The sequence below is a fragment of the Schistocerca nitens genome, chromosome 1, assembly GCF_023898315.1.
Source record: "Schistocerca nitens isolate TAMUIC-IGC-003100 chromosome 1, iqSchNite1.1, whole genome shotgun sequence".
Classification (NCBI taxonomy): domain Eukaryota; kingdom Metazoa; phylum Arthropoda; class Insecta; order Orthoptera; family Acrididae; genus Schistocerca; species Schistocerca nitens.
Genome location: NC_064614.1, coordinates 434,696,410 through 434,710,870, shown reverse-complemented (window position 1 = coordinate 434,710,870; position 14,461 = coordinate 434,696,410). Strand labels below are relative to the sequence as shown.

Here is a 14,461-nt window from a genome sequence, read left to right as displayed (position 1 = left end):
AAAGTATTTTCCATTGCTGGCCACAACTTTCTCCCATTTTTTGGGCAGTATATGAATCCCGCGTCAAAAAACCGTTCATCTTTTGAAATGATCCACAAATTGATCCAATTTGTGACTTCTTCATGAGATCAGAAGTGTTGGTCAGCCAGGCCATGCGCCATTGATCTAAACAGGTGGTAGTCAAAGGGGGCAATGTCTGGAGAATACAGCGGGTTGGGTGGGACTTCCCATTTTAATGTTTCCAAGTACATTTTGACCTCTTTTGCAAAGTGGGGTCGAGCGTTGTTGTGCTGCAGAATCACTTTATCGTGCCTCTCGCTGTATTGCGGCAGTTTATCTTTGAATGCTCTGCTCAAACGCATTAATTGCATTCAATAACGAGCACCTGTGGTTGTTTCACTTGGTTTTAACACCTCATAGTACATGATGCTGAGCTGGTCCCACCAAATGCAGAGCATGATCTTGGAGCCATGAATATTCGGTTTGGCCATCGACTTGGAAGCATGGCCGGAATATCTCCATGATTTTTGCGTTTAGCGTTATTGTAATGAGTCCATTTTTCGCACCCAGTCACAATGCGATGCAGAAATCCCTTCCGTTTTTGCCTCTGAAGCAACTGTTCACAAACACACAAATGCCATTCAACGTTTCTTGGTTTCAGCTCACACGGGACCCAAGTTCCTTCTTTCTGAATCATGCCCATAGCCTTGAGACGTTCTGAAATGGCTTGCTGTTTGACTCTCACTAATCATGCCAATTCCTCTTGAGTTTGACGCGAGTCTTCACTCAGCAATGTCTCCAATTCTGTATCTTTGAAAACATTCTCTCTTCCACCACTATGCCAGTCTACGACGTTAAAATTGCCATTCTTGAAGCGTTGAAACCATTCACGGCATGTTCTTTCACTAATAGCGACCTTACCATACGTACTTGAGAGCATTCGATGAGGCTAACACCTCCCGCAAATGATGAGAATTAGGCTCATAAACTTGACATTTTCAATCAGGAACAACTTTATGATGTAGCCACAAATCAACTAATGTTTGAATGATGTTATGTTGAGCGAGGTCCAAGCTAACTGCTTGACGTCTGCGATCTGTTTCTTTCGACCGCTACTTACTGTTGTCGCCACCTATTGGTAAACAGCGGAAGCAAAGTTGTACACCTGGTAGAACAGATAGTTAGGAACCTCACTCTTGATGAAAATATATTGGATCTAATGGCAACAAATAGACCTGACCTCCTTGAGGAACTCCACATTGAAACTGGGATCATTGACCGTGATATGGTTGTGGCAAGAATGATTACCAAAGTACAAAGGACAACTAAAACAAGCAGAAAGCTATATATGTTCAGTAAACTAGACAAAAAGTCAGTCATGTCATATTTCAGTGGGGAAGTTGAAACTTTCAGCAGAGGGAAGGAGCATATTGGAAAACTGTGGCTCACATTTAAGAGAGGAGTTGACCATGCACTGGATAGATATACATCCAGTAGAACAGGTCATAATGAGAGGGAATTTCCAATCACTGTGAAGAAACTTCTAACTGCATAATTACTGCATAATAGGAGCAAAACAAAGTGTAGAGCTATACATAGAGAGACGCTGAATGAAACTGTTTGATAGTCAGGAGAGCAATGCGTGTTGTCTTCGATGACTAACATAGCAGGATATTATCAAATGATATTACATGTGTAATGGTGTGACGCATGTCAACAATCTTCTGCGGTATGTTGGCCTGTCGTTTGCCTAGTATGTGGCCAACCATTGGTCTTGGATATCTGTTGTCTAATGCAATTTCTTTGTGGTGTTGGCTTGTCAGTATTTGTACTTAAGTACGACTGCACATTAAGTGCAGCTCCTGTTTGTGTAAACTGAATAACATAAAAACCATACTCCCATTTTGTTACACCTTTTTCTTACCACTACACTTCTTTTAGTAGCATCTTACATTTGTTGCTTACAACAGACCCAGAGAGCACTGTAGTGGAAACATTGGACCCAGATTTGGGGGTGTCAGGGCTTAAATCCTTGTCTGACCATCCATATTTAGATTCTCTCTGGTTTCCCTAAATCACTTAATGCAAAGATGTGGACAATTTTCCTACACCAATCCCTGCTTGTGCTCTATTGCAGATAACTTTGCTCTCAGTGCCTTTACTTTTTTACACGTATAGTGATAAATATTTATAATCTTCATTCTGATTTTTGCCTCATTCAGAGACTCACTATGTATGCCTTTTATTTACACAGTGACTTTTGAGTCATCTTAAATAACTGTAATTCAGTAACTAGTAATATTGTTAGATGTATGTGCCGTAGCAGGATAAATGCAAGACAGAAAATTCGAAGTCCACAGTCTGTCTGTCTACAAAAATATTCTTTTATGTAGCTACAATATATGCCAGTAATAGTGTGTACTACAGCTTATCAATAATTAGTTGGAAGCTAGTAACGATATGTCATAAGCAACTTATTTATGCATAATGTAATGGTGTGATTACAGTAAATCAGATAACATTTCTGCTTGTGTTTCCTGTATTTATTGCTTTACTTTTTTCCCGAAGATAAATATGTTTTATCACGAAATATAGTATAAGGGTCTGTAGTGAATGTGAAATTAATGGACCTTTTTTTCCTAATCATCTCTTAAAGGATATTTGCCTCTGGACTCTTGGAAACTTGGCAGGAAGTGGTGCGAAGCCTTGGTCAATATTAAAAACTCAAGGTCTTTTGCCAAAGATTCTGCAACTCATTGCCATGGGAAGTGTCATTCAGTCAGCAGTTTATGCTCTTTTGATGTACACAAGGACAGGAATCACTTTTCTAGAGTAAGTTTTTAAAAGGCAAGAAGTTAGTTCTTTTTGTGATCTTGTGCAGTTTCAATGACAAAAAGCAGCAGTTTAAATTTACTGTAATTTTATATTGGCAATAACTCATGATTGCAACTGTGAGGTGTAAATATTATAGGATAAAATGGCTATAATACTGTATTCAGAGTTGTTCGAAACAAAGCTCACACTTTTAGAACAACTAAAAGATACTAGAAACTGGATTTAATAAGTAACAATAAATTTTATTTACGCTCTAAGACAAAAAAGTCAGTAATGCATTTGTCCACCTCTGTCCCTTATGCGAGCAGTTATTCGACTTGGCATCGATTGATAGAGTTGTTGGATGCCCTCCTGACGGATGCCGTGCCAAATTATGTCCAGTTGGTGCATCAGATCATCAAAATCCCAAGCTGGTTGGAGGACCCTGCTCATATTGCTCCAAATGTTCTCAATTGGGGAGAGATCTGGTGACCCTGCTGACCAAAGTACAGTTTGGCACGCACGAAAACAAGCAGTAGGCACACTCATTGTGTGTGGGTGAGCATTATCTTGCTGAAATGTAAGCCAAGATGGCTTGCCATGAAGGGCAACAACACGGGTAGTAGAAAATTATTGACATAACACTGTGCTGTAAGGGTGCTGCGGATGACAACCAAAGAGGTCCTGCTATGAAAAGAAATGGCACCCCAGATAATCACTCTGGTTGTCAGGCCATAAGGCAGGTGACAGTCAGATTGGTATCCCACCGCTATCTGGGGTGTCTTGACCCATCTCTGGTCTGCAGTCTCATTGACTGCAGTAGAATAGTCTTCACTGTTGAGTCCTGCTTCGAACTGAGCTCTAGTGACCAGCAAAGAAATATCTTGGAATCTATAAGCCTGTTTTAAAAACTAGTCATAAAAAGACACATAATTTACGGATAGGAGGAAAGGTATCATCAGGGAAAAAATGAGATAAGGTGGAAGCGGCGTAACAAAGAAGCTTGGGTACAAAACATGACATAATAAAGTGACAAAACAACACAAAAAGATTTGCTGTAGTAATATGAGTAACAAGGGTGTAAAGATGGAGGGAAGATGGGAACTGCTGCCTAGTGATAGTTGAAGAACTGGCTTCACAATGTGATGAGAATATTTTATTTGATGCTAGTTTGGCACATTGTATACAGCTAATGATCATTTTATTCAGCAGTCTCATTGTTAACATGAAATTTATTTATTTGTTCAGGGTTCATCTTATAATGATATAGAAAGTGCTTTAACAAATATGTATGAAAATGCTGCACACAGAATCACAATTTGGGGCAGGGGTGGGGGTGTTCTTGGTTAATGCTTGGTTCCTATCTGAGTTAGGAACATGGAGTAAAAGGTTTTTGGTTTAGACTGGACCAGTGGCCATTTGTATAGCCATTCAAACAGCTGTCTTACTGTAGATATGTTACAGTATGCTGTGCAAGATTTGAATTTACAGTATGCTGTGCAAGATTTGAATGACAAACCAGCACTTAGGGAAACTGTGCAGATTGATTAATTCCTTTTGCAAAAAAATTTAATTTGGCTGAAATTAATGCTCGGCTAATGGCACCATTTGTACTTGCACTCCTCAGATTGTACATGCAAAAACCATCCCCCCTCATTCAGATATTATGTGCAAAAACAGTCGCCTTTTAAATACATTGGACTGGAGCAAGACTGTTGGTTCAAATTTGGTCCTCTGCTGTATCCAATCTCGATCTAAGATAAATTTTAACCATTTGAAAAAATCTTACTTTGTTTGGATTTTACATGCAGAAAACACATTTTTCTGGAAGGTTTTTGAAGCAGGCCACTTGTATGCACTAAACTTGTATGAATCAGTTCAAACTTTTGATGAAGGTAAATACAAGTCCAAATTAATTTTTTAAATTCAATAATCTGTACTCGTTGTTGAGACACGATTGTTTAAAGTTACCTAAATGTAGCTCGTAAAATTTGTTCTTACATGAATTGAATGTGCAGAAATTTTTTAAAAGTGGATCATATAAATGAAAAATACTCTCTTACCATGAAATTGAAAACCCACTTTTAAAAATCTACCTTCATTCAGATTTTCTGTGTAAAAACTTTTTTTTTTTTTTAATTTTTTAAGCGTGCCACTTCTGTGTTTCAGACTTGTGCAAATTGTTTCTAATTCTTTGAGAAGGTAGGCAAATACATGTAATTAATGGTTGTCCTATTGCTTTGTGGAAGCTTTATCCATTGCCACGATATAAGCAACATGATTTGAAAAACAATAAAAAGACCTATGCTGGATCAGATGTTGCCTGAGTGAACAGAAATCTGCATTGGTTGCCAAGGTATCAGGGTATGGCAGTCCAGTGTCAAAATTATGGTAAATGAACTAGAATGAAAAATGGTCCTACATAGCACAAAAGAAGGTGAATATGTCCTGGGCAGAGTAAGGGATGTAAAAGAAGTGAACTAGCTTTGTGACCTATATGCCAGCTTCAAAGACATTTAATTCAAAACATCTTGATATATTCACACTCTTTTATGAGTTAACCCTACTTCCGTAGTGCATAGAGTTCTCTTAACTACAATGCATTGGCACACATGCATCATGCAGTTTATAGAGCAAGGTTCCTGATCCTGTGCTCAAAAGGCATATGATTTGTCAGCCATAGTAAACAATACATAATATTGGCAGGTAGATAGACACACAAACATACACACAAAATTCAAGCTTTTGCAAGAAACAGTTGCTTCATCAGGAAAGAGGGAAGGAGAGGGAAAGACGAAAGGATGTGGGTTTTAAGGGAGAGGGTAAGGAGTCATCCCAATCCCGGGAGCGGAAAGACGTACCTTAGGGGGAAAAAAGGACAGGTATACACTCACACACACACACACATATCCATCCACACATACACAGACACAAGCAGACATTTGTAAAGGCAAAGAGTTTCGGCAGAGATGTCAGTCGAGGCGGAAGTACAGAGGCAAAGATGTTGTTGAAAGACAGTGAGGCATGAGCGGCGGCAGGCCTCAACCTCCGCTAATTTCAAGTTGCCGCCACTCATACCTCACCTGTCTTTCAACAACATCTTTGCCTCTTTACTTCCGCCTCGACTGACATCTCTGCCCAAACTCTTTACCTTTACAAATGTCTGCTTGTGTCTGTGTATGTGCGGATGGATATGTGTGTGTGTGTGCGAGTGTATACCTGTCCTTTTTTCCCCCTAAGGTAAGTCTTTCCGCTCCCGGGATTGGGATGACTCCTTACGCTCTCCCTTAAAACCCACATCCTTTCGTCTTTCCCTTTCCTTCCCTCTTTCCTGATGAAGCAACTGTTTGTTGCGAAAGCTTGAATTTTGTGTGTATGTTTGTGTGTCTACCGACCTGCCAGAACTTTTGTTTGGTAAGTCTCATCATCTTTGCTTTTAGATATATTTTTCCCACGTGGAATGTTTCCCTCTATTATATTCAATACATAATATCATATAGCTGAAGGGCATACGTGAAATAACTAAAAAAGTTTTTCTGGTGAAATAAAATTTCTGGGGGTGAATTTGTTCCTGGGGTATGCTACAACAATTTTTTGTTCCTAGGTTGGATGGGGGGGTGTCATGTCCTGCCCCCCCCCCCCCCCCCCCCTCAGGGAACAATTTCTCTCCCCAATCCACCCACTCATACACGCATGGTGAGGAATGTAAAAACAAATAGACACTAATTTATGCTTGTAGAGAGTGGGATGCATCTGCAATAGTAAGTATCTGACAGTGGGGGTGGATCTGTAATAGAAAGTGTTGGCAGAGGGGGGATGCACGCATCCTGAACATTAGTGAAGCGTTGCATCATATTGCACAACATGACAAATTCCATGTTGGATGACATGATAGCATGTGCCATGTTATACAACATGACATGATGTATCATGTTACTTTACTTGACACGATGCATTATGTTATGTGACATGGTTACTAGTACTAACAAGTAAAAAAGTGAGACTATGTCACAATGTTTTGAAGAAAATGTCTTAAGTGAAAAAGCTAGTTCCATACTTTTACATCCCTAATTCTGCCCGGGACATATTCGACTTTTTTGTGCTATGATACGAGCTCCAGTCCATTCGGAAAATTGACTCTGGATCTGTAAACATGCCGTGGTGCCCCATGCACGTCTTCATATCCACACTTCACCTGAAAAACTGAGTTGGCACCCCATGAAGAGTGAGATGTTGAAGTTAGGAGAATGATGTTACTATCATGCACTATAGACCTTGGCAACTGGTTTTCCTGTAAAAGCATTACATTGTAATCATATATTGTGATGTGACAAGGTGTTGTAGTTATCCCCTTGCATTATTAACCACTGATCTTGATTCCTCTAAGTACCCTTTGTGTGTGTAGTATGTATTACTTATGAAAAATGTTGTAGCTGCATTTTTGAACATATATTTTAATAGTCTTTTTCATCTTCCTGCACAATTTATTGTATAATTTTATTCGCTAATAGAAAGTTCTGTTTCAAGTTTATTTGTTTTTGTAGACAAATGTAAGTCCAAACTGGCTTGTGTTCCATCATTATGTGTATAACTGTTAGTTAAATACTTAGTAATGTTTTTCTCAGTATCTAAAACAGATAGGTAGCTAGACTAATTTGTTAGAGTAAGGGTACCCAGTTTGTTAAACGATTCTTTAGGATGAAGTGGTCTAATACTTTCGTTACTATTCTTACGGCCCATGCATTTTAAAAATTATGTCCATGTTTTGTGACAAAAAATTCCAATCACTAAGAAATGAGTATGTAGGAATAGTATGTCAACACAAGACATTGGCTGTTACAAACTGATGATAGAATCCTAAGAGCAAAACTTTCTGTTGGCATTATTTTTGCCAATACCTTGGTGTGTGTATTCCATGTCAATTGACAATCACGATTCATCTCTAAAAACATTGTGTTTGTAACACTTTAGTTTATCATCTATACTTATTTCAACAGGACTGTTTTGCCTCTTAATGCTGTAGTGTGTACTGTTTGTTTTCTTTATATTCAGTGTTAACGTATTGCATTCTGCCCAATTGTGAACATCCTTCAGGGTTTCAGTTTCTTTTACTAATAGGAGTTCAGTGACTATAATGTTGTTGTCATAAGCAAAGAGAACCTGTCTGGAAAGTCATTGACATACAGGATGTCCATAATTAAAGTTCCAGTTTCAAAACGCTGTAGAAAGATTACTACTGATCAGAATGACATCAAATTTGATCTGCGTATTATTGATTAGAGATGGGTAAAACTGTTCTTTTCAGAGATTAGATGAGAACTGGTCACTCACTGGTATGAACTAGTTCTTCTTCATGACTCACCACTCACCATTCATTCACAAAAATAAGTAAAAGGAAGACTCATTGCCTTATCTGATTTGGTCCTACTTTGAAAGAACATATAAAGAGAAGTAATAATTTTGTGTTATGTCTGTAGTAATTTTGAGATCCAAAGTTTTAAATTTCATCTGCTGTAACAATTATAAGTATTGCAACAAAATCCTAAATACTTTTTTATCAAGTGGAAAATTTTTAAAAATGAGGACTGATTGTTGTTATATTTTGATACTTTCATTGGAAAAATGCAGTATAAGAATTATGACATAACTGTAATTAAAGTGTCTCTGCAGTCGTCAGTTACATTTAGCATTACCATGTTGTCGTGGTCAGAGACTGGTTTGCTGCACATGTCCATGCTATTCTATCCTGTGCAAGAATCTTCATCTCTGAGTAACAATTGCAGCCTGCATCCTTCTGAATCTTCTTAGTGTATTCATGTCTTGGTGTCCCTCTACGATTTTTACCCTCCACGCTGCCCTCCAATACTAAATTGTTGATACCTTGATGACTCAGAACATGTCCCTCCAATCAATCCCTTTTTCTAATCAAGTTGTGCTACAAATTTCTCTTCTCTCCAATTCTATTCAGTACCACCTCATTAGTTATGTGATCTACTCATCTAATCTTCAGCATTCTTCTGTAGCATTACATTTCCAAAGCTTCTGTTCTCTTATTTTCTAAACTATTTATCATCCATGTTTCACTTCCATACATAGCTACACTCCATACAAATACTTTCAGAAAGGACTTCCTGACTCTTAAATCTATACTCGAGGTTAACAAATCTCTCTTCTTCAGGAACGCTTTCCTTGCCATAGCCAGTCTACATTTTATATCCTCTCTATTTCAACCATCATTAGTTATTTTGCTCCCCAAATAGCAAAACTTATTTATTACTTTAAGGGTCTCATTTCCTAATCTAATTCCCTAGCATCACGTGATTTAATTTGACTACATTCCATTATCCTTGTTTTGCTTTTGTTGACGTTCATCTTATGTCCTTCTTCCGAGACAGTGTCATTCCATTCGACTGCTCTTCCAGGTCCTTTGCTGTCTGTGACAGAGCTACAATATCATCAGCAAACCTCAAAGTTTTTATTTCTTCTCAATAGATTTTAATCCCTACTCCAATTTTTCTGTTGTTTTCTTAGCTGCTTGCTCAATATACGGATTGAATAACATCAGGGATAGGCTACAACCCTATAAGTAGCCAAAAAGGAAAAATTAATCAGTATTGTCATGTATAAATGAAATATGCCCCATTTTAGTTGATGTGAGTCTGCTTCTCTTCTCAGTGCCTACTTGTCCTGCTTTTGAAAGTATTCGGTTCACAGAACACTGATGTTGCTGTGATACATGATACTTTTAGAACCAATTGATACGGTACTGACCACAGTAATTTTCTTGTTTTCCACCAGTTTAAAGGATTACTGTTTCTAGGCAAGTATCCCTCTGCCACATGCCAAATATTTGACTAATTTGACAATTGCTGCACTATCTGGATCGTGACTTGCTTGAAGCTGACTAATAGTTTTATCAGACTCCTACCAGATTGAAGAATTCCCATGCATTATGATGGCAACTGGTTTAGAAATGAGTTCTGTGTGTGTGTGTGTGTGTGTGTGTGTGTGTGTGTGTGTGTGTGTGTGTGTGTGAGAGAGAGAGAGAGAGAGAGAGAGTTATTTTATTTCTTGAGGACATTGTTTATTTTTGTCTGTAAAGAATTGTAGTTGCAGTTCCATTAATCTTGGCAATGTTTTTCATTTTTGAAAGTGAGACTTTTTTTTTTTTTCTGAGAACACCTCTTGGGTCACCTCATTGAAATCTTTCAAAATCTGTAAAGCCTGTTGCATTATCTCCCACTCTGTATCTTTTAAGTTTAAGGTGATCAATTTTGCACCTAAAATAGTGAGACCAGAAATTATGGGATCTTTATTTAAAGTACAGGGTGATTCAAAAAGAATACCACAACTTTAAAAATGTGTATTTAATGAAAGAAACATAATATAACCTTCTGTTATACATCATTACAAAGAGTATTTAAAAAGGTTTTTTTTTTCACTCAAAAACAAGTTCAGAGATGTTCAATATGGCCCCCTCCAGACACTCGAGCAATATCAACCCGATACTCCAACTCGTTCCACACTCTCTGTAGCATATCAGGCGTAACAGTTTGGATAGCTGCTGTTATTTCTCGTTTCAAATCATCAGTGGTGGCTGGGAGAGGTGGCCGAAACACCATATCCTTAACATACCCCCATAAGAAAAAATCGCAGGGGGTAAGATCAGGGCTTCTTGGAGGCCAGTGATGAAGTGCTCTGTCACGGGCTGCCTGGCGGCCGATCCATCGCCTCGGGTAGTTGACGCTCCATCCTGCTGAAATATGAATTGTTGTGCTTCTTGTTCGAGCTGAGGGAACAGCCAATTCTCTAACATCTCCAGATACTGTAGTCCAGTTACAGTAGCACCTTCGAAGGAAAAGGGACCGAAAACTTTATTGGCTGAAATGGCACTGAAAACATTCACCTTAGGCGAGTCACGTTCATACTGAGTTGTTTCCCGCGGATTCTCAGTGCCCCATATACAGACATTGTGACGGTTGACTTTCCTGTTAGTGTGGAAAGTTGCTTCATCACTAAACACAATCTTTGAAACGAAAGATTCATCTGTTTCCATTTGAGCAAGGATAAATTCACAGAAATCGATTCTTTTAATCTTATCAGCTGCAGACAGTGCTTGAACCAATTTCAGACGATAAGGTTTCATAACTAACCTTTTTCGTAGGACTCTCCATACAGTTGATTGTGGAATTTACAGCTCTCTGCTAGCTCTGCGAGTCGATTTTCCTGGGCTGTGAACAAATGCTTGCTGGATGCGTGCTACATTTTCATCACTCGTTCTCGGCCGTCCAGAACTTTTCCCTTTGCACAAACACCCATTCTCTGTAAACTGTTCATACCAACGTTTAATACACCACCTATCAGGAGGTTTAACGCCATACTTCGTTCGAAATGCACGCTGAACAACTGTCGTCGATTCACTTCTGCCGTACTCAATAACACAAAAAGCTTTCTGTTGAGCGGTCGCCATCTTAGCATCAACTGACGCTGACGCCTAGTCAACAGCGCCTCAAGTGAACAAATGTACAACTAAATGAAACTTTATAGCTCCCTTAATTCGCCGACAGATAGTGCTTATCTCTGCCTTTTGTCGTTGCAGAGTTTTAAATTCCTAAAGTTGTGGTATTCTTTTTGAATCACCCTGTATATCTTTGCAAAATGGGACAAGTTGTTTCAATTTCAGTTGGTCATTTTTTAAAGTTTTTTTGCATTTCAGCAAGTTTGCTTAAAGTAAATGGTCTATCCTTAAAAAATGTAACTCTTTTGACCTTGTCAGTGGTTTTCTGTATGGACTTCTGAATAGCATGTGGCACAGTGAGGTCTAAAGAATGTACACAGCATGGGATATGTAAAAGTTTCAGAAGCATGGCAGTTAATTTCACATTTGATACATTGTCTGTTATTATAGAAGTGATTTTAAAATTCATATTGTATTTGGCAGTAATAGACTTTACCCAGTTTGAGATTTTTCTGCAGTGTGTCTGTCCTCAAAATGTTAGCATTCTAAGAAGTATGACTTTAATTCACACTTCCCATCTGTAAAATGTGAGTGAGAGCCTAGAAACTAATGTTATTTACACTCATCCACACATTAGATATAAGGCAGACTGCCATTTCAGTGGTCAAATCATTTTTATTTTTATCGAATAACTCATGATACAAACTGGGCATTAGGAAACTCAAACAACTTTTTTGACTTGGTAAATTATAATTTGGTAAGAGCATACTCTGTGTCTTCATCAACTACAGAGAGTCCGCCCCCAGCAGCTGAGTGGTCAGCGCGACAGAATGTCAGTCCTAAGGGCCCAGGTTCGATTCCCGGCTGGGTCGGAGATTTTCTCCGCCCAGGAACTGGGTGTTGTGTTGTTCTAATCATCATCATTTCATCCCCATTGATGTGCAAGTCGCCGAAGTGGTGTCAAATCGAAAGACTTGCACCCGGCGAACGGTCTACCTGACGGGAGGCCCCAGTCACCCAACATTTTAACTACAGAGAGAAGATGGTATTCTCTGCAAATCATTTTTAAAAGCTGTGTATGTAGTGCCATACTTTTATGTACGTGACCAGCTTCATATTATCAGAAAATTTACTATTGGTTGTTGTAAATGAAAAGCCGTTTGGGGTGAGGGCACCACAAAAGGAAATAAATTAGGACTTGGTCCAGAAACTGGTGACAGAGATAGGCTGGTTACAGTTTGAAACTAAATTTGCCTGAAGTGGAAGCATACGTCAGTGAGGACAGTTCACGAGAAATTATTTCTCAAATTTCTGTATCGATCTTTGGTGATACTGATCGGCTTCCTGACCCTCATCATTCCAGAGGTACTGTGGGATGCTTCTATTTTAGATGTGTCTTCAGGTTTGATGATGAGCCACAAACCATGGAAAATATCTGCTGAGAGTAGCAGTATTTTTGTTTTTCTTCTATCTTGGTAAAATGGTACCATACATCACTCATAATTCTTCTGTTCAAAGCCAATGTTGTTGACATGTTGTTGTGCAGCACGGAAAAGTTAAAATATTTACTATTAACATAGACATTTTAAATTGTAAAAGCTTAAAGTGAGAACAGTTATACATGCAGCACATTCTGTAATCAGAAGGTATAGAGTATGGTGTAGGACGTTATGATCTATGAACCTAGACCCACGATCATAAAGTTGGTACCATATATGAAAAGGTGTGAAACAGTCAAAATGATTAAGGAACTCGTGAAGACAAGTCTGACAATACAAAATATAGCAAGAGCCTCACTGAGGCCTTTACAGACCACAATTACTCTCTCAACCTTCTCATTTCTTATCTTTCCGGTCACCCAACACCTCCCAAAATTCCACCATCTGGCCACAGAAGATCATTCCCCTCATGACTTAGTATCACCCAGGACTGGAGCAAATGAATTACATTCTCTGCCAGGATTTTAAATACCTCTCATCTGGCCCTGAAATGAGAAATTTATACCCACTATTCTTTCCGCCCCTCCCATAGTTTTATTCTACCGCCCACTGAACCTACACAATATCCTCGTCCATCCATACACAATCCTGGCTTGCTACTCCTTGTCTCTTGGCTAATATTTCTGCAATAGATGTAGAAGCATGACCTGTCTCATTTATCCTTCCACCACTGTGTACTCCATTCTGGCTACAAACATCATCTATCCCATCCAGCATTACACAGCCCTCTAGTCCACCAATGAACCCAGTCATTTTACTTCTCTCCTTTTCCGCTGACCCCCCCCCCCCCCCCCCCTCTCTTCCTCCTCCTCCTCTCTCTCTCTCTCTCTCTCTCTCTCTCTCTCTCTCTCTCTCTCTCCCCCCTGCCCTCTGTCTAAACTTCTAACTGTACCTAGCTACCCTACCCTCTCTCCACCTCATCTGTGCACACTCCCAATAGCAGCAGTTTACCATCTCACACCCCTACCCAGTTATCCCTCCCCACCCCAGCTTTCCCCTTACCCCCACCCAGTTACCTCTCCCATCATGTGCTGCTGCTGGCATTCTGGCTTCAGCTGTCAGAGACTATGGTCACGTGTGTGTGAGTTGCGTTTGCTTGTGTGTGTGTGTGTGTGTGTGTGTGTGAGGGAGGGATAGGGAGAGAGAGAGAGAGAGAGAGAGAGAGAGAGAGATATGTTTACTTTTAACGAAGCCCTTGTTGGCCAAAAGCTCACTTTTCGACAGTCTTTTTGTTGTGCCTATCTGCAACTCAGCATCTTCATTATATGGTGAGTAGAAACTACCGTTTTCATAATGTTGTTACATTCCATCATGGATTTTCCATTGTTTAAAAATATTATGATTTTTTAAAGTAATTGTGATTTTAATATGTTTTGTAATTGCATAGAAAATTCTGGTCTGGTGTATGAGGGATCCTGAAGGTATTAATCTGTGCAGGTTAAATGAATCAATAAAAATTAAACGTAACATACATGTTTGCCCAGACAGAATGGTCTATATTCGGGGATGACAGGAATGATCATTTGAAGCAAAAAATTCATTTGGACATATTCACCATTGTGAATGGTCTCTGAGACAGAATTTGCTTTGTTTAATGTTTATTGTTTTTTATTTTCTTTATTATTCAGTACATTGTCATTGTTTACAATGTACCACAATAGTGTGGACGAAGTTGAGTTGAATAATTTGA

The 14,461-nt window shown here is 39.0% G+C and overlaps 1 protein-coding gene across 2 annotated transcripts in view; it reads left to right on the top strand.

The window, feature by feature from the left end:
- Positions 1-14,461, top strand: part of LOC126251221 (transmembrane and coiled-coil domain-containing protein 6) — a 60,050-nt gene that overhangs the window by 27,387 nt on the left and 18,202 nt on the right. For both annotated transcript variants that reach the window (XM_049951623.1, XM_049951622.1), the window contains exon 3: positions 2,657-2,832. In XM_049951623.1, coding sequence (XP_049807580.1) covers positions 2,657-2,832 — 176 coding nt within the window. The remainder of the gene's footprint in view (positions 1-2,656; positions 2,833-14,461) is intronic.